Source organism: Chiloscyllium plagiosum, unplaced genomic scaffold (genome assembly GCF_037043375.1).
Source record: "Chiloscyllium plagiosum isolate Xiang-an unplaced genomic scaffold, Cpla_swu_hap1 HiC_scaffold_18, whole genome shotgun sequence".
Classification (NCBI taxonomy): domain Eukaryota; kingdom Metazoa; phylum Chordata; class Chondrichthyes; order Orectolobiformes; family Hemiscylliidae; genus Chiloscyllium; species Chiloscyllium plagiosum.
This window is the reverse complement of record NW_028270156.1, coordinates 48,634,999-48,653,417: the sequence shown is the minus strand read 5'-3', so window position 1 is coordinate 48,653,417 and position 18,419 is coordinate 48,634,999. Positions and strand designations below refer to the sequence as shown.

At 38.0% G+C, this 18,419-nt stretch overlaps 1 protein-coding gene across 1 annotated transcript in view; it reads right to left on the bottom strand.

Moving 5' to 3' along the window:
* Nucleotides 1-18,419, bottom strand: part of otog (otogelin) — a 223,796-nt gene that overhangs the window by 134,948 nt on the left and 70,429 nt on the right. Inside the window, exons 21-23 of the mRNA XM_043706414.2 lie at nucleotides 13,240-13,314; nucleotides 10,324-10,367; nucleotides 6,867-7,032 (exon numbers count right to left, since the gene is read on the bottom strand). Of these exons, the coding sequence (XP_043562349.2) occupies nucleotides 6,867-7,032; nucleotides 10,324-10,367; nucleotides 13,240-13,314 (285 nt within the window). The remainder of the gene's footprint in view (nucleotides 1-6,866; nucleotides 7,033-10,323; nucleotides 10,368-13,239; nucleotides 13,315-18,419) is intronic.

Here is an 18,419-nt window from a genome sequence, read left to right as displayed (position 1 = left end):
CGTGACCTAAATGTATAATTTCTAAGAAAACCTGCAACTCAATAAGTGCCAAGCCAAATATCTGTGCTGTTGGTTAAAGATATATTTCGACTGCTGAGTTTCTGACATACAGAAAACTAAATTACCAGAAGCCACCAGCATCTTTGAGCTCAGGACAGAGGAATCAGGCTTCAGTATCATGGCAGGAGAAGAACAGTTCCATCCTAGTGGAAGAATCGAGTTTGCAGTTCAGAAGAGCAGTTTCATCATAGCAGCAAAGTAGTTTGTTACCTTTGTAGAATTTCCTGGCTATGAAAGTTTGTAGATATTTTGTTTCGGCTGCCAGAAATACAAAGGAATTCATGCTTTTGGAAGTGGTAAGAAGTCTTGAAACTGTTTCAGTAGTCTTACAAGGACAACTGAAGAGAATTGGTTAAGTTATAAACTAGAGCTGCTAGAGAAGTAATATTTCTCTGGGACTGAGTTTCCAAAACAAATTTGTCTGGGAGCAAAGGGTGAATCTATGTTTTTATTTTGCTAATAATGTGAAGATTTTTTCGTATAGACTTAAATATATAAAACTTATTTTTTTTATTTCTGTGTAATAAACTTGCATTCTTGTTTTAGAACAAAGAACAAAGAAAATTACAGCACAGGAACAGGCCCTTCAGCCCTCCAAGCCTGCGCCAATCCAGATCCCTTATTTAAATCTGCTGTTTATTTTCTAAAAATCTGTATCCCTTTGCTCCCTGCCCATTCATGTATCTGTCTAGATACATCTTAAATGAGGCTATCATTCCCATGTCTACCACCTCCGCTGGCAATACGTTCCAGGCCCCCTCCACCCTCTGTGTAAAAAGAGAACCCTAGCAGCCTCATATGAATATGTTCAAATGACTAACTGCAAGATTAAAATTAATGCAACAAAAAATGTGTGATTGGACTTGTCCAATATTGCTATCAGCTGGGATCAAAACACTTAAAGAAGAGCAATTAATGGGGCATAAAAGCAGAGTTAGCTCAAGTGAACTGGCAAATAATTTTAAAGGATAGGTCAATAGAGAAATACAGAACAGGCACTTAATGGGATATTTCAGATTGCATAGAATGCTCTCACAAGAAAGAAAAGATTTTATCTGAGAGCCCACCATTGTGATTAATGGAAAACGTTAAGGAAAGCCTCATACATAAAGAAAGAGCAAAGATGCAAGGATGGATGGCAGATCAAATTTTAAATTTAATGTTGATCTCATTTTTTGTGCACCTTCTCTGCAGCGTATTCCTCACTTAGTTCTATTACTCCATTGCACATTGATAATTTATAAATTCATGACAGGCACAGATAAAGTAAATAACATGGTTCTTTTCCACAGAGCAGGTGAGTTCAAAATTTAAAGTGAGAAGAGAAAAGTTTAAAAAAGATAAGGGGCAACATATTTTTACACAAAGTGGTTTGTGTATGGAATGGACTGCCAGAGGAAATAATGGAGGCAAGTGCAGTACAATGTTTAAAAGACATTTGGATAAGTTTGTGAATAGGAAAGGTTTGGAGGGATTTGGACTAAATGCAGGCAAATGGGACTAGATTAGTTTGGGAATATGGTCATCATGGACTGATTGGTCCAAAGGGTCTGTTTTCATGCTGTATGATTCGATGCTCAATTCCTCTTTTTATCATAGATAGCATCACATTAGTTTTCTTGATGTTGTACTGTAACCTGCATATCAACTTTTGGTGGCAAATGGTCTAAAACAACAAGGTAACTCTGCATCTCTGATTTCCACAGTCACTCCCCATTTAACTAACATGGATTTTCTTTTTACTACTTCAGTAAGGCATTCAACAAGGTTCCCCATGGGAGACTGATTAGCAAGGTTAGATCTCACGGAATACAGGGAGAACTAGCCATTTGGATACAGAACTGGCTCAAAGGTAGAAGACAGAGGGTTGTAGAGGAGGGTTATTTTTCAGACTGGAGGCCTGTGACCAGTAGAGTGCCACAAGGATCGGTACTGGGTCCTCTACTTTTTGTCATTTATATAAATGATTTGGATCTGAGCATAAGAGGTACACTTAGTAAGTTTGCAGATGACACCAAAATTGGAGGTGCAGTGGACAGCGAAGAAGGTTACCTCAAATTACAACAGGATCTTGGCCAGATGGGCCAATGGGCTGAGAAGTGGCAGATGGAGTTTAATTCAGATAAATGCGATGTGCTGCATTTTGGGAAAGCAAATCTTAGCAGGACTTATACACTTAATGGTAAGGTCCTAGGGAGTGTTGCTGAACAAAGAGACCTTGGAGTGCAGGTTCATAGCTCCTTGAAAGTGGAGTCGCAGGTAGATAGGATAGTGAAGAAAGCATTTAGTATGCTTTCTTTTATTGGTCAGAGTATTGAGTACAAGAGTTGGGAGGTCATGTTGTGGCTGTACAGGACATTGGTTAGGCCACTGTTGGAATATTGTGTGCAATTCTGGTCTCCTTCCTATCGGAAAGATGTTGTGAAACTTGAAAGGGTTCAGAAAAGATTAGCAAGGATGTTGCCAGGGTTGGAGGATCTAAACTATAGGGAGAGACTGAACAGGCTGGGGCTGTTTTCCCTGGAGCATCGGAGGCTGAGGTGTGACCTTATAGAGGTTTACAAAATCATGAGGGGCATAGGATAAATAGACAAAGTCTTTTCCCTGGGGTCGGGGAGAACTAGGGGGCATAGGTTTAGGGTGAGAGGGGAAAGATATAAAAGAGACCTAAGGGGCAACTTTTTCACACAGAGGATGGTACGGGTATGGAATGAGCTGCCAGAGGAAGTGGTGGAGGCTGGGACAATTGCAACATTTATGAGGCATTTGGATGGGTATATAAATAAGAAGGGTTTGGAGGGATATGGTCCGGGCGCTGGCAGGTGGGATGGATTGGGTTGGGATATCTGGTCAGCATGGATGGGTTGGACCAAAGGTTCTGTTCCCATGCTGTACATCTCTATGACTCTATGACTCTAGTGTCCACTCATGTTGAATTAAAAACCAAAACTGAGATTTTTCTTGATAGAAATTGTTCATGACGTAATCACAGTTCTCTTCCAAACTTTCTCCTGATCCCAGCTGTCTCCTCTTCATGAACACACAATCAATTAACACCATCACACATTTACTAAATTAGCTTGCATTAACAGGTAACATACTATTTGCAAATTGTTTCCATAATTTCTATATTACAACTATGTGTAGACTTCAAAATAATACTTCCTTAGTGGTTTAAAGAGTATAATTGAATGCTTGCCTTGATTATGATTTATTTAATTATGTATTCATCATTACATTAATATAAAATGATGTATTATAGAATACACATGACATGAATATCAGCGTTTGAACGTGAAAGTATGCAAGAGCTGCAAATGTAAGAATTGATCAGCTTTAGGTGTGAATTCTTGATACTTGTCAGTATCTAGGTTCAATTAACTGAATGGCATTGTGCTATCTAAATTGTTTTGTCATCTCAGACATTACTAAGAATAACTTAACGCTGTATTACTCAAATGAACATTAACAAATACTGAAATTAGCGTTGGAGGAATCAGCACTCAATCATCAACAATAACTTTGTATTAACTTCAAAAATACAGCTGCAAAACCTGTTGTACTGTCACTTGAAACACATTAGAGCCCAGTGATATGAAACATTATCCAACTATTGATCTTAAGTAGTAATTGTATAAGTTAAATTGAATGTGGCACAGTTTGTATTCAATGTTGGCATAAGTTAGCATTCTTCCCTTTTGTTGATAATAGACAAGAGTCAATAACCCTCCAGCTCAAAAATAATATTTAAGATATACCTTGTTTTTGGCACATTGAGTGCAGAGATGTGAGTACAAGATGAAAATAAAGTTAAAAATCACACAACACCAGGTTACAATCCAATAGGTTAATTAGAAGCACTAGCTTTCAGAGTGCCGCTCCTTTATCAGGTGATTGTGTATCTCCAAAGTATGAAAAATGGCAGACCTTGCACAATGCTATGAACAATTCTACAAATTAAGGCTTGACCATTTCGGTGTTTCAAATTTGCGTCTCAAGCAACACAATTGTGATTATCACTGTGCAAAAATTCTAACACAATATTTCTTCTAGATTTTGTTTTTTTATTCATTAATTTATGGTATCCCTTATGACAAGCCTATCACATATTCATAATATTGCAAGTTTACTTAAAGTGACTCTCATGAATTAAATAGGTTGAACTTAAGAATAATACTAAGAATTTGAGAATAATAGACTAACCTCAAAGAAAAGTGTAGTGTAGTTGTATTGCTTAGTGCAGTATCCTACATCATTTTTCAGTCACAGTGCCAGCACGAAAGATATTAGAGTTGCCAAATATGCATAACTATTGCAGTTTCATACTGTAACCCTGACTGTATAATTATTGATCTTGATAGAATGTGTTCATAAATCACTGGTGCCAACTCCAGAAACTGTATCCCAAACTGAGAACCTCACTCTTTTTGTTTCTTATTCTTACAGCTATTCAAAATGGGGCCAGATTTTAGCCACAGTGGAAAAGCTTTTCACTGTTATAGTTTACTCATTGTAAAATACACATGACCACAAAATCATTCATTCATTCATTCAGAATCCAACCTGGTACCTTAAGAAAACTTTTGATCCATAGCTACATCATGTCAAACTCCTGGTTCTCTGTAAATACCATGATTTGATACTTTATAATGTGTATTTTGTTATTCAAACTAAAATGTAGTAACAGACAACTAGATGATCCTTAAGCAATCATTGATGCCAACCTATTAGTAGTACCCTTTTGATATAACTCATGAATGACAATAAAAAGTAAACTGGTCAAAACTCTAATATTTTAATATAAGTGTTAAAATGTTGAATATATGATGCACTAAAATTATTAACATGCTTTGAAGATAGTTTTGATAAGTCTAACATTGCATGGTAATGCCAATGATTGCTTAAAGGAAGTCTTTCAATTATCTGCCACAAATTTGGCATAAGATCCATTGGCAAAATGGCATAAGCCCAATTGTGTTGGGTCTCTGCAACTCCCAGGAGTTTCCACAGTGGGACATAGATTCCATCCACTTCTGATAGGACAAATGACAGCCAAGGCACAAAGCCATCTGTAAAAACTCCACAAGATATTGGGGCCACATTTATGATGGGTAGTATGGCAAATGAGTCATGCAATGTAGCTATTTACTCAAGTTATTACGATAACATTGAATAAGTTTGATTAAAGTTCAGGCTTAGTGATGTTGTCATGCATTTGTAACTCCAGCCCAGGAATGAAGATTTATGGAATTCTGTCACTGCTTCCCTGATAAACATAGCCAGCTTTCTTGAGAAATTTTGTGCACAGGATCGGATTTAGTTGTATGACAAGCCTTTTATTCCTGGGACAATTATTGTAAAGCTTCTCTGGACACCGTACAATGCCGGCACATATTGGACTCAAACTGCTGACAATATTCCAAATACAATCTGATCAGAGCCTTATACAGCCGAAGCAATATATCCCTGTTTTGTATTCCAGCCCTCTTGAAATGAATGTGAACATTGCATTTGCCTTCTTAACTGCCAACTGAACCTACATGTTAAGCTTGAGATAATCCTGAACCAGGACTCCCATGTCTCTTTGTGCTTCAGATTTCCAAAGTGTTTCTCCTTTTAGAAAATAGTCTGTGCCTCTATTCTTCTTACCAAAGTGCAAGACCCCATACTTTCCCACATTGTATTCCATCTGCCACTTCTTTGCCCACTTTCCTAATCTTGCCATGTCTTTCTGTGGCCTTCCATCTCCTCAACACTACTTGTCCCTCCACCTATCTTTGTGTCATCTACAAACTTAACAACAATGCCCTCAGTTCTTTTGTCTAGATTGTTAATGTATAACATGAATAATTATGGTCCCAACACTGAGCCCTACAGAATCTCACTAGTCACTGACAACCATCCTAAAAAAGACCTCTTTATCCCCAGTCACTACCTTCTGCCAGTCAGCCAATCCTCTATCCATGCCAGTTCCTTGTCCCTAATACCATGGGTTATTATCTTGTTCTGAACACAAGACACTAGCCAAGTGGTCTCACAAGCATATAAATGCAATGAATTAATCTAAGCTTACAATTCCAATATGCTGTATTTCACAGATTGTTCTTCCCTCTTCAATAATCCACTTCTGTAGCAGAACTTAGAACAAAGTACTTGAATACTACAGATTGATCAGGAATGCAGTCTAATAATTGGTAACACTTGTGTAAATAATAATTTCAAATATCAAGTGCTACATTATTCTGAAGGCAAATGTTATACATTATGCACCAAACACAACAGTTTTTCAAATACTTATCAGTTCTGATAATACAATGTAATACAATGTAAATAAACCCTGGAAAATATAAGACTAGAAATCCAAAACAGTATCATAGTCCATAATGATATCGACAAGGTGCAGCAGTAACCTCTCGATGTCCATCTTACTGCGAGAGTTTCATATCAGACACAATACAAACACTGCAGTCTGAAATCTAGTTTAATATTAATGAGGCTCTGCACTGAGTTTGTATTTTTGAAATTTAGTATTGAATCATTTCAATTTTTGAAAAGACTTGTGCCAACAAACATTTCTAAAATGAGTACTTAGCTATCTGGGAAACAATGCCCTGCCTGTGCATGAGAATCACTCTCTTTGCATAATAACTGTGCTATAACTTTGGGTTTACTGCTTCATACACGAAATTGTCACCATTAGCTAAAATCACTGTCACATAATTTGCATAGACTTTATCCTTCCAGTTTAACGATAGATCCTTGATTTGCATAACATATTCAATCCAGCTGAAGGAGCAGTCACTTACCCAGGTGGGCAAATGCATCCTGACAGACACGGCATGGATTCTGGACATGAAATGTTTAACAGCAGATTTTCACAGGTATCTCGACACCCTGCTCCTACACTGGTCTCAAAGCCAATCAAAGGAGCACTGCAGTTAAAGTATATTTGGCCAGGACCACATTGGGAATCTGTAGAATTATGAAAATGGTTAATACTTCTTTTTTATTGTTTTTACTTCAATTGACCTTGTTTTTTAACAAAGACGACAAGCAAAATGCTACTTGATGGTTTCAAACATTCAATTTTATTTTGTAACTAAGACAATTCTCAGGACACAAATCATTTCATTGTATTAAGTTTAAAATTAGATGTGAGTTGAGTGAGGAGTTTCACAAATCTTTGTTCAATGTAATCCAATCTCAAGAGTTGGAATAGCCATTTGTCATTGTCAAACTCTTTCCATTAATGAAGAAAGTACTTTCACACACAACTTTGGGATGTTTGCTAGTTTTGTCAGTGCATTGTAAAATTAGTTTTGTTATGGTTGATTTTATACTGATCAGATTTTCAAAATCAATACCAAAACATTTGTTGATGACATTTCTGTCTCAATCTTACCTCATTGGTATCAATAGGATAAATTGTTCAGATTTGCAAGTTTTGTCATAAATTACTGGAAGTATTGGAATAGCAAAAGATTTACAAGTGCAACAAACTTTGTAAATCATTGGAAGTATTAGAAAAATAAAAATTGAAATGGTGTACAAATTGAGCCCTTAAAAGTTCAATAATTATGCTAGTGACATTGGTTTAATGTTTTTAAACAACAGTTTGGAATAATTAAAACTTTCTAAATAATGGAACCAAATACATGCTCTATTTGTATTTGGATCAGTTGCTGAAATTAACTGGGGAATTATCAATCGAAAAATAGCCATCAATTTCATTGGTGCACTGCATTACTATGTTATGTTCATTTCCAAAACAGTGCCATGGGTGACTTTACTACAGGTATTTCTGCAACATTTTTGTAGTTTCCACTGTAAGATCATAATTAAACTCTAAGTGAATATTAACAGGCTTTATTATACATAACCATGTTCAAGGAATGCAAGAGCCCTACGAAATCAAGCTCCAGCACTATGTGATATGACAGCACTTTGACAAAGATCCTTTTGCACATGCTCAGTAGCTATCTTAAAGTGAAGCGAGAGTAAACCCTTTACTCCACAGTCCCCACCTTGCTACAATTACAAATGGTGTGATGCCCTAATACTTTTTCTGGAGATTAAATTCCTGTAATGTTGTAGTGATGATATCACAAATTTCATTTTTGGTGAAGAAATCATTTTGCATGGATTGCCTGGTGCCATCTGACTTCCAAATTTTTTTCGAACAGATGAAAACAGGCTTGTGTACTTAGCCTGAAATTAACCGGAGAATTATCAATCATAAAATAGCTGCCAATTTCATTGGTGCACTGCATTACCATCCTGTGTTCATTTCCAATGATCATTTATTCAGGGACAATGATCACTTATTCAGATCCAAATTTATTCAAAGAGAAAACAATGGTAGAAATTGCAGTACATATTTGTGTTGGTGGTATTAGTTAATAAATGCTAACTATTCATAAATCAATTCATCGCTATGATATTTCTCAGTTTACCCATCACCGCTTACTTTTCACTTGTGTAGTATAAGTTATTTCTGAAATGTGTTCCATTTTTCACTTATAAACTGTATATTACTTCATTCCATGAGCAATTTAAATCTATATAGAGTCATAGAGTCATAGAGATGTGCAGCATGGAAACAGACCTTTTGGTCCAACCTGTCCATGCCAACCAGATATCCCAACCCACATTCCATACACGAACCACCCTCTGCGTGAAAATGTTGCCCCTTTGGTCTCTTTTATATCTTTCCCCTCTCACCCTAAACCTATGCGCTCTAGTTCTGGACTCCCCGACCCCAGGGAAAAGACTTTGCCTAGTTATCCTATCTATGCCCCTCATAAATTTTGTAAACCTCTATAAGGTCACACCTCAGCCTTCGACGCTCCAGGGAAAACAGCCCCAGCCTGTTCAGCCTCTCCCTATAGCTCAAATACTCCAACCCTGGCAGCATCCTTGTAAATCTTTTCTAAACGCTTTCAAGTTTCACAACATCTTTCCGATAGGAAGGAGACCAGAATTGCATGCAATATTCCAACAGTGGCCTAACCAATATCCTGTACAGCCACAACATGACCTCCCAACTCCTGACCAATAAAGGAAAGCATACCAAACGCCTTCTTCACTATCCTATTGGTATTACATATATTTTAAGATATGAAGGACTTTGTTTAAAGTTGCAATGTACATTTGATGTTGGAATGCAATAAATTATTTAGGCCTAATAATCTTTAATAGTGCTTTCATCTGAACACCCCCATTGTAAATTCAGCCGTCTGTTATTTTTGCAAAATGATCATAGACCCTGATGTATACAGAGAAGTGTTTTACAATGGTTGTGCTACTCTTATCCAGTCAAAGATTCTACATCTGTTAAAGTAGAGATATTTATCATTAACAATAGAAGAAAAAGGCTGAGAAAAGCAGGAGAGACATATCAATGGCAAGGAACTGCAGATGCCAGAAATCTAACGTAAAAGGAGAAAATGTGAGAAAGACTCAGGTCAAATCAGTACTGGTGGAGAAAATGAACAAATTAATGTTTCAACGTGGTGCCTTCTTCTGAACGGCAAAACAAATCAAATCTACAATATACTCCATGCAATAACAATGTCAATCTGCAATAACGATTATTTTGTTAACCTTGCCAACTTTTTCCTTGGTATTTATCATATACTCGGAAACATAGTAAATGTTAATATCCATTATTTCACAATATCATATACTGTTATATATACACTATGGACTGATGTTAATATTCTAGATTACCTCCCAAATTCCTTCACTAACCACACTCCCCAGCGCCTTCAAGACCTTCCCCACTAACCCTACCCACCCAACTTACCAGTGGCTTAGTAATACAGGGTTTTCCCCTAGGTGCATTATCACCAGCAGTCATTACTCCCCACGTAACTGCCTACAATGGACAGCTGCCCAGCTCTGATTTGCTGCTATTTCTAGGCAGGTAGGATTTCCACCCTACGGTCCTAAATCCAAGGAAACATTTAAGACTGGTCAGTTAAGTGACTGAACTGGTAGGATCTCACTTTCAGAAGTGATACTGATTTCCCACCAGTTCCCAAACCAATAGGCTAAAGCTGTGTCAAATATCTTCAACTCATTCATTTTTCTTTATCAAACAGGATGTCAGGGATTGGAATAACAGATGATTTTTGGAAAGCAGACAAGTTCTGTAAACTAGTAAAATATTAAATATCTAATTTATTCCACGTCAATCCTTCTGGTCAATTATCTAATTTTACAACACCAAAAAAATTAATTCTCCTCAGACGTATAACTTACCATGTTTTGGACTCTGAACCTGCATGATACCTTCTGAGCAAATCCTGAAAATTATGACAAAGATTGTTACTTTCAAACATTCAGTTTTATGAATAAAGTTATTCCTAGTTTATAATTAATATTCAGAAAATATGTGAAGCATAATCCAGTCCATCAATGGGCAAAGTGTTCTGTAACCGCTAAGCAGGAATAAAAGATGACCTTTGTGTTTGCGTTAAGGTCCCTTTACCTGAATTGAAAAAAATACATACAGCATCTTCTGTGATATTCGTCAGGAAAATTCTTCAGTTGAACAAAAATATATTTACTTCCAGAGTGTACACAGCAAAAACTTGCACCCAGTTGAAACTTCAAATAGCCATCTTCATTTCACCCATGTGTGAAAAAAAGTTATGCACTAAATAACAGCCTTTCACTGAGCTGTCAAACTCGAATCAATGAATGAGTCCAATTAATTAACTGAGGGTATGACCTTGGTAAAGTTGCACTAAAGAGTTTTTGTTTGAAAATGCCGTCTTGGGAGTGATATTTTTGTTTTCTGGAGCAAACATCAGTCACGATGTGGTTGGCAGGCAAGTTTTGTACAACTACTTGTGATTAATGAGCACATGCATATAAAAGACATGTTGTACAGGTATACAGGATCCAACAACTGGATTCTGGATTAGTGGTGCTGGAAGAGCACAGCAATTCAGGCAGCATCCGAGGACAGGCAAAATCGACGTTTCGGGCAAAAGCCTACTATACTCTGAAGGATCCAACAACTGCCCAGTTGAGGCAAGCCTGAGGGTAGGCCCTGGGGAAAAGGGAAATGAGAAGTGAGGCCAAGGGCTGTGGGGGTGGGAACAACATGGTGCTGGAGTGCAAGGTCTGGAGCCCAAGCTGTTGGGCTGGGAAGTTGAGTTGGGGAGCAGCAGTCGTGAGGCTGTGGTGGGAGTCATTCAGGGTGGTGGTCGGGGTTCTGTGAAATGCAAGACTGCAGTGAAAGGAGAGTCTGCAAAGTATTGTGAGGGTCTGATAGAGAGGAGAGAACATATAAAAGGGGAAAGAGGGCCTACAAAACCCAAGAGAGCAATTTTAAATTTTTCAACAAAGAAATACTCTGCTAACAGGGAATCAAGAAAATCTAAGTTAAATGAATTATTTACAAATTAATGTGGTCTTGAGCTTAAGACTACAAGAATCCAGGAGCTACTGTACAAAGCTAAATGCAGTGAATGTTATTGCAGTGAACACTCTCATTTAGACAATTTTGACTTGCTTTGTTTTAAAAAACAATCATTTACTCTGAATGATTATTGAGAATAGTGACAAATTCTTCTATTTCTGTTTCGAAGAGAGTCCAAATCCCTCACATGTCAACACAAATACAGAAGGCACATGATTGCATCACTGAATGAAGGTGTTAATCAGAATTTTTTTTAAAATAAGCTCTTGAAAACCAAAATGGAGGTCATAAAAATTGAAAAGTCACCCTTGAGAAAATCTCCACCCCTCCCCCCAAAAAAAAGTTGTGCATTTAATATTTCTCACAGAAATCAAAGCAGGAAGTTAAAAACATTAAAACACTTTGTAGTTTGAAATTTTAGATAGAAAAATTGTTATAATTGGTTTAAGTTCACAAAACCTGAAATAAATAACGAATATGGATATTTTGGTGTAATGAAGAAATTTGACACTTCTGAAATATATAATTAGCTTTCAAAGTAAATGTGATCAGCAGTAATTGTTGAGTTAGTACACGGTTAAAAATCTCAATGACACATTATTCAACATGCGGTTTCTTTATCCAGGGTTTTTATAATGAGACTAACAGTTTTAAGAGTGGACATTTCTTCATTTCAAAAAGTTCCCAGTGACTGCAGGCTGCAGTGACCTCAACAGTGCACCCTCTGGAAACGTGCAGAAGCAATAACAGCAAGTTCTAGATTTTCTGATAATGTACACATGTGGTGACTTCTGAGGTCATGGTCAGTTTCAGCAGAATAATGGTGAAGCTAACACTAAGTTCCTCATCTATTTCTGTAGGGTGTGTGAATCGAACTATTGCAACAAGACTTAAAATCCAGACAAGTTAGCCTCAAGCAGCCAATGGATGGGCAATATTTTTCTTCAGATTTTTCACTGCCAAGTACCTTTTTTCCAGTGTAAACAGCTCAGATGAAACTTGAAAATCCTTTTTTTTATGGTTGTGTAACTGTGATTAAGATCATAGAATCATAGAAACCATACAGTGCAGATAGAGGCCATTTGGCCCATCAAGTTCACACTGACCCTTCCAGAAGCATCCCACCCAGACCCACTCCCCTCACTCTATCCCCATAACCCTGCATTTCCCATGTGCCAATCCACCTGACCTGCACATCGTTGGACTCCAATGGAAACTGATAATCTGTTATTTGTTTGACGCATTTAACCTCTTCCTAAAAGATCATTCTTATTTAGTTATACATGGTGTCTAACTGGACATCGTTCAGTATTGGAACAATGGTACCCAACTGTGCAGAATTGATTAAACATCTCTATCAATCAAAGAAAAAGATGAACAGAGAACACTGTATATTCAATATTGAAAGTATAAGACCTTGGAGAAAAACCATTGAGTAACCATTGCTTTGCTAGTTGGAATAATCACATTAAGGACATAGAAAAAGAATAGATTCCCAAATGCGCACATGGAATGTAAATGAACTTCTCACCCAGGTAAGAACAGGAAAATTTTAGACTTAAATGACCCAATTAAGCCAGATGTTTCCATTGCTACATTGTAAATAAAAATAAACGAGAATTCCAAAAGATAACTATCTTTCTCTATGGTGTTATACGAGTGAAGGCAAGTATTTCTTGACTATTCCTTGTGTTCAAATACAATATAACTAAATGTTGCAAGCTGAATTAGAAATTGCAGTTACTCACCATATTCCTGAGGAACTAATTGCCACTTCTCCAGGTGAATATTCTGCACCCATAAAATAGCAAGGACAGTCAGTCCTGTAAAAATTCAATTGCATAATTTCAAAACTTGCTTCTACTTGACCTACTCTTGGGAAATAAGGCAGGGCAGGTGACTGAGGTGTCAGTGGGGGAGCACTTTGGGGCCAGTGACCATAATTCTATTGGTTTTAAAAGAGTGATGGAAAAGGATAGACTGGATCTAGAAGTTGAAGTTCTAAACTGGAGGAAGGTTAATTTTGATGGCACTGGGCAAGAACTTTCAAAGGTAGATTGGGAGCAGTTATTTGAAGGTAAAGGGATGGCTGGAAATTGGGACGACTTCAAAAATGAGGTAACAAGAGCCCAGAGACATTATATTCCTGTTAGGGTGAAAGGAAAGGCTGTTAGGTGTAGAGAATGCTGGATGATGAGAGAAATTGAGGGTTTGGTTAACAAAAAGAAGGAAGCATATATCAAATATAGACAGGAGAGATCAAGTGAGTCCTTAGAAAAGTATAAAGGCAGGAGGAGTATACTTAAGAGGGAAATCAGGAGGGCAAAAAGAGGACATGTGATAGCATTGGTAAATAGAGTTAAGGAGAATCCAAAGGGTTTTTACAAATACATTAAGGACAAAAGGGTTACTAGGGAGTGAATAGGCCCCTCAAAGATCAGCAAGGCAGCCTATGTGTGGAGCTGTAGGAGATGGGGAGGATTCTAAACAAGTAATTTTCATCAGTGTTTACTGTGGAGAAGGACATGGAAGATATAGGATGTGGGAAAATAAATGGTGACACCTTGAAAAATGTCCATATTACAGAGGAGGTGCTGGATGTCTTGAAACACATAGAAAAGTGAATAAATACCCAGGACCTGATCAATTGTGCCCTCGAACTCTGTGGCAAGTGATTGCTGGGCCCCTTGCTGAGATATTTGTATCATCCATAGTCACAAGAGAGGTCCTGGAAGACTAGAGGTTGGCTAACGTGGTGTCACTATTTAAGAAAGGCGATAAGGAAAAGCCATGGAACTATAGCCTGGTCAGCCTGACATCGGTAGTGAGCAAGTTGTTGGAAGGAATCCGGAGCGACAGGATATACATGTATTTGGAAAGGCAAGGACTGATTAGGGATAGTCAGCATGGCCTTTTGCTTGGAAAATAATGTCTCACAAACTTGATTGAATGTTTTGAAGAAGTAACAAAGAGGATTGATAAGGGCAGAGCAGTAGATGTTATCTAAATGGAAGTCAGGGAGGCGTTCGACAAGGTTCCTCATGGAAAACTGGTTAGCAAGGTTAGATCTCATGGAATACAGGGAGAACGAACCATTTAGATACAGAACTGGCTCAAAAGTAGAAGACAGAGGATGGTTTTGGAGGGTTGCTTTTCAGACTGGAGCCCTGTGAGCAGTGCTGAGTCGACTGTTTTTCGTCATTTATATAAACGATTTGATTGTGAGCATAAGAGTTATAGTTAGTAAGTTTGCAGATGACACCAAAATTGGTGTAGTGGACAGCTAAGAAGGTTAGCTCAGATTACAACAGTATCTTGATCAGATGGGCCAATGGGCTGATACTGTGCAGATACAGTTTAATTTAGATAAATGCGAGGTGCTGCATTTAGGAAAAGCATATCGTAGCAGGACTTATACACTTAATGGTAAGGTCCTTGGGAGTATTCCTGAACAAAGAGACCTTGGAGTGCAGGTTCATAGTTCCTTGAAAGTAGAGTCGTAGGTAGATAGGATAATGAAGAAGGCGTTTGCTATGCTTTCCTTTACTGGTCAGAGCATTGAGTATAGGAGTTGGGAGGTCATGTTGCGCTGTACAGGACGTTGGTTAGGCCACACTTGGAATATTACTTGCAATTCTGGTCTCCTTCCTATTGGAGGGATGTTGTGAAACTTGAAAGGGCTCAAAAAAGATTGATAAGGATATTGCCAGGGTTGGAGGATTTGAGCTATAGGGAGAGGCTGAATATACTGGGGCTGTTTTCACTGGAGCGTCGGAGGCTGAAGGGTGACCTTTTAGAAGTTTATAAAATCATGAGGGGCATGGATAGGATAAATAGACAAGGTCTTTTCCCTGAGGTGGGGGAGTCTAGAACTGGAGGGCATAGGTTTAGGGTGAGAGGGGAAGATATGAAAGAGACCTAAGGTCAACTTTTCACGCAGAGTGTGGTGCATGTACAGGATGAGCTGCCAGAGGAAGTGGTGGAGGCTGGTACAGTAACAGCATTTAAAAAGCTTCCGGATGGGTATATGAACAGGAAGGGTTTAGAGGGATATGGGCCAAGTGCTGGCAAATGGGACGAGATTAGGTTAGGATATCTGGTTGGCATGGACGAGTTGGATCAAAGGGTCTGTTTCCATGAGTACATCTTTATGACTCTACAGTAAAATCTTTTTTTTTGTAACAGAGGAACTGTGTGAACTACATATTGCATTTTTAAATCATTGACTAAAATTATTTTAAAATGATGAATAGAAATACAATAGTCCGAGTGAAGATAACATTCTTGCTTAACCCATACTGGAAGTGAGTGCTTTGCAATCAGTTTTATGCCATACTATAACATGCAAATTATATTATGCAAAGAAATGCTGATTGCCAGGGTATAAGATATAATTAATATTTGTGATACAGTTCTTACAGATTCAAGGTAATGTATTGCTTGACTTAACAAGTGAACCAGAGAAAGCAATAACATGGTTCAGCTAGGACACAACATTAAATGTCTACATTTATTATAATTTAACATGGATTCTTTGTTTATAAAATAATCATACTTCAAGCTTTGACGAAAAAGCTGTCTAATTTAGCAGGTTGCTGTACAGATATACCACCACTTCACTATGGTTTCTTATGCTTTCCATGGTTATTTAGCTATGAAAGCATTCCTGACTGAAACACTTATAATAGTTCAGTTCCAAACTTTAACATGTGACAATTTTGCTCAATTTTGGTAATTATAGTATCTATTAATTGAAGCAGACAGACAGCATAGATGTAGGAAGGAAGTCCCCAATGGCAGGAGAGTCCAGAAACAGAGGTCACAGTCTAAGGTTGCAGGGTATACCATTTAAGACTGACTTGACAAGAAATTTGTTCACCCAGACAGTAGTGAGTCGGTGAAAAGCAGTCAAGACCAAAACATTGTATGATTTCAGGAAGGAGTTGGATATAGTGTGTGTGTGTGTGTGTGGGGGGGGGGGGGGGAGGGGGGGGGGTGGCTAAAGGGATCAAAGGAGATGGGGAAAAAAATCAGGAACAGACTTAGATGAACAGCCCTGACCATAATGAAATAGAGACAAAAAAGCCACAGATGCTGGAATCCAAGGTAGACAAGCAGAAGGCTGGAAGAACACAGCAAGCCAGGCAGCATCAGGAGGTGGAGAAGTCAACGTTTCAGGTGCAACCCTTCTTCAAGATGGGTACAGTTGAAATGCTGACTTCTCCACATCTGGATGCTGCATGATCATAATGAGTGGCAGAGCAGGCTCCAAGGCTGAAATAGCATACCCCTGCTTCTATTTTCTATGTTTCTGCATTTGGTGTATTGCAACAAAACCTAAACATTCAAACCAACCACAGGCTGCAGTGCCAGTATTTCATTTTGATTATGAGGGTCCCACACACTGGCTTTTGAGAAGATCAGAATAGTAAAAAAAAATCTCCTTGATTTAATGTCACTATTTCCAAATAACCAGTAGCTTCTATATTTTAAGCAGTTATTCTAAAGACATCTATAATTATTTATTAAAATAAACACTCATTATAACTGTTAAAATATTGTGAAAATGCTGCCATTTTAACTGCTTTACTGGTCTATTAACTCACTTAAGTGATGAGAAAAGGATATATGTTAGTGAGATGCCTCTCAAATAGCCACTAAAAAATACAGGAAGAGATTTGCTGAAGTGGTGAAGGTCTAGTAGTTGGGAGCTTTCAGGTGGACAACTTGCTCGGGCAGGAAGTGGAATTTCCTTGCAGTATTGCCTGACTGAGCATATTGAGAGTCAGCAGGTGGCTGGAAGCAAGGAGAAAACAAGAGCATTTCCATACTGAGGGGGCCCTTAGAAAGATGAACATTAAGCAAACTTAAACATGGAGCTAACAGACAGGGCACGTAGAATGGAGGAGAATTCCCACTTTGGGTTTGTGGCAGCCCACTTCCCGTGGCATGGATCCTCTGGTTCCAACGGGCACATTAAAGGCCAATGAGCGATCACAGGGGAAGGAGTTAGGTGCTCACTGCCAAACTTCCAAGGCCCAGAAATCTGGCTCTTAATTTGACTGGATACTGAATGGAAATGGACAGCTGAGCCAGAGCCATTCCCAATACAGGGAATCATTTTAGCGGTGCATAAATCATCTTTGGAGTGCTTGTGGGTTATCCCGGGTCAAATGATTATGAATTGTTATATCATGGAGGGTAATGCAATATTTGGCTTGATCCCATTACTATTTAGATTGTCACTGAAGTCTGCAATGAGCTGACCTTCTAAATAAAGTAAGTATTTAGATGATCAACTGAATCAAGGCTACAGGCCAAGTGCTGAAAAAATATGACTAGATAGGTGCTAAATGACCAATGTTCACATGATGGGCAGAAGGTCCATAGCTGAGACTATATACAAGAAGATCTCTGGCATTCTACATACCCAGGGTATATAGAATTCTACTCACGGTTTTCTACTTAAATTCCATTAAATTCTTGGCACCATTTATATTCTATGTATCACATAATTGAATCATTTCTTAACTTAAAGACATCAGTTGAGTTTTTAGCTGGTAAACTGGAGTGAATTCTTTTGTAAAAGAATGTGTTGAAGAATTACTGGTTGTTTGGCTGCACCGAACTGCAACATAAGATGGGTGCATTCCATAAACAGTGCTGTATAACATAACAACTGGGAGTGCTTCCAAACACTAGGAACTTATTAACTCCATTAACTGCACCAAACGATCTGAAAGAATATGAACCTGTGCAGGATTGTGAATACCACATATTGATAAATCAGCAGAAAAGTATCAAAGTCACTGTAATGTGACACTATTGACTACTAATCAACCCACTGTGTGGAAAATAATGCCTTTGACATTCAGCTATGCAGAGAAATGTAAGTATTTTTTGTGTTTCAGAAATATGGGCAAAATAC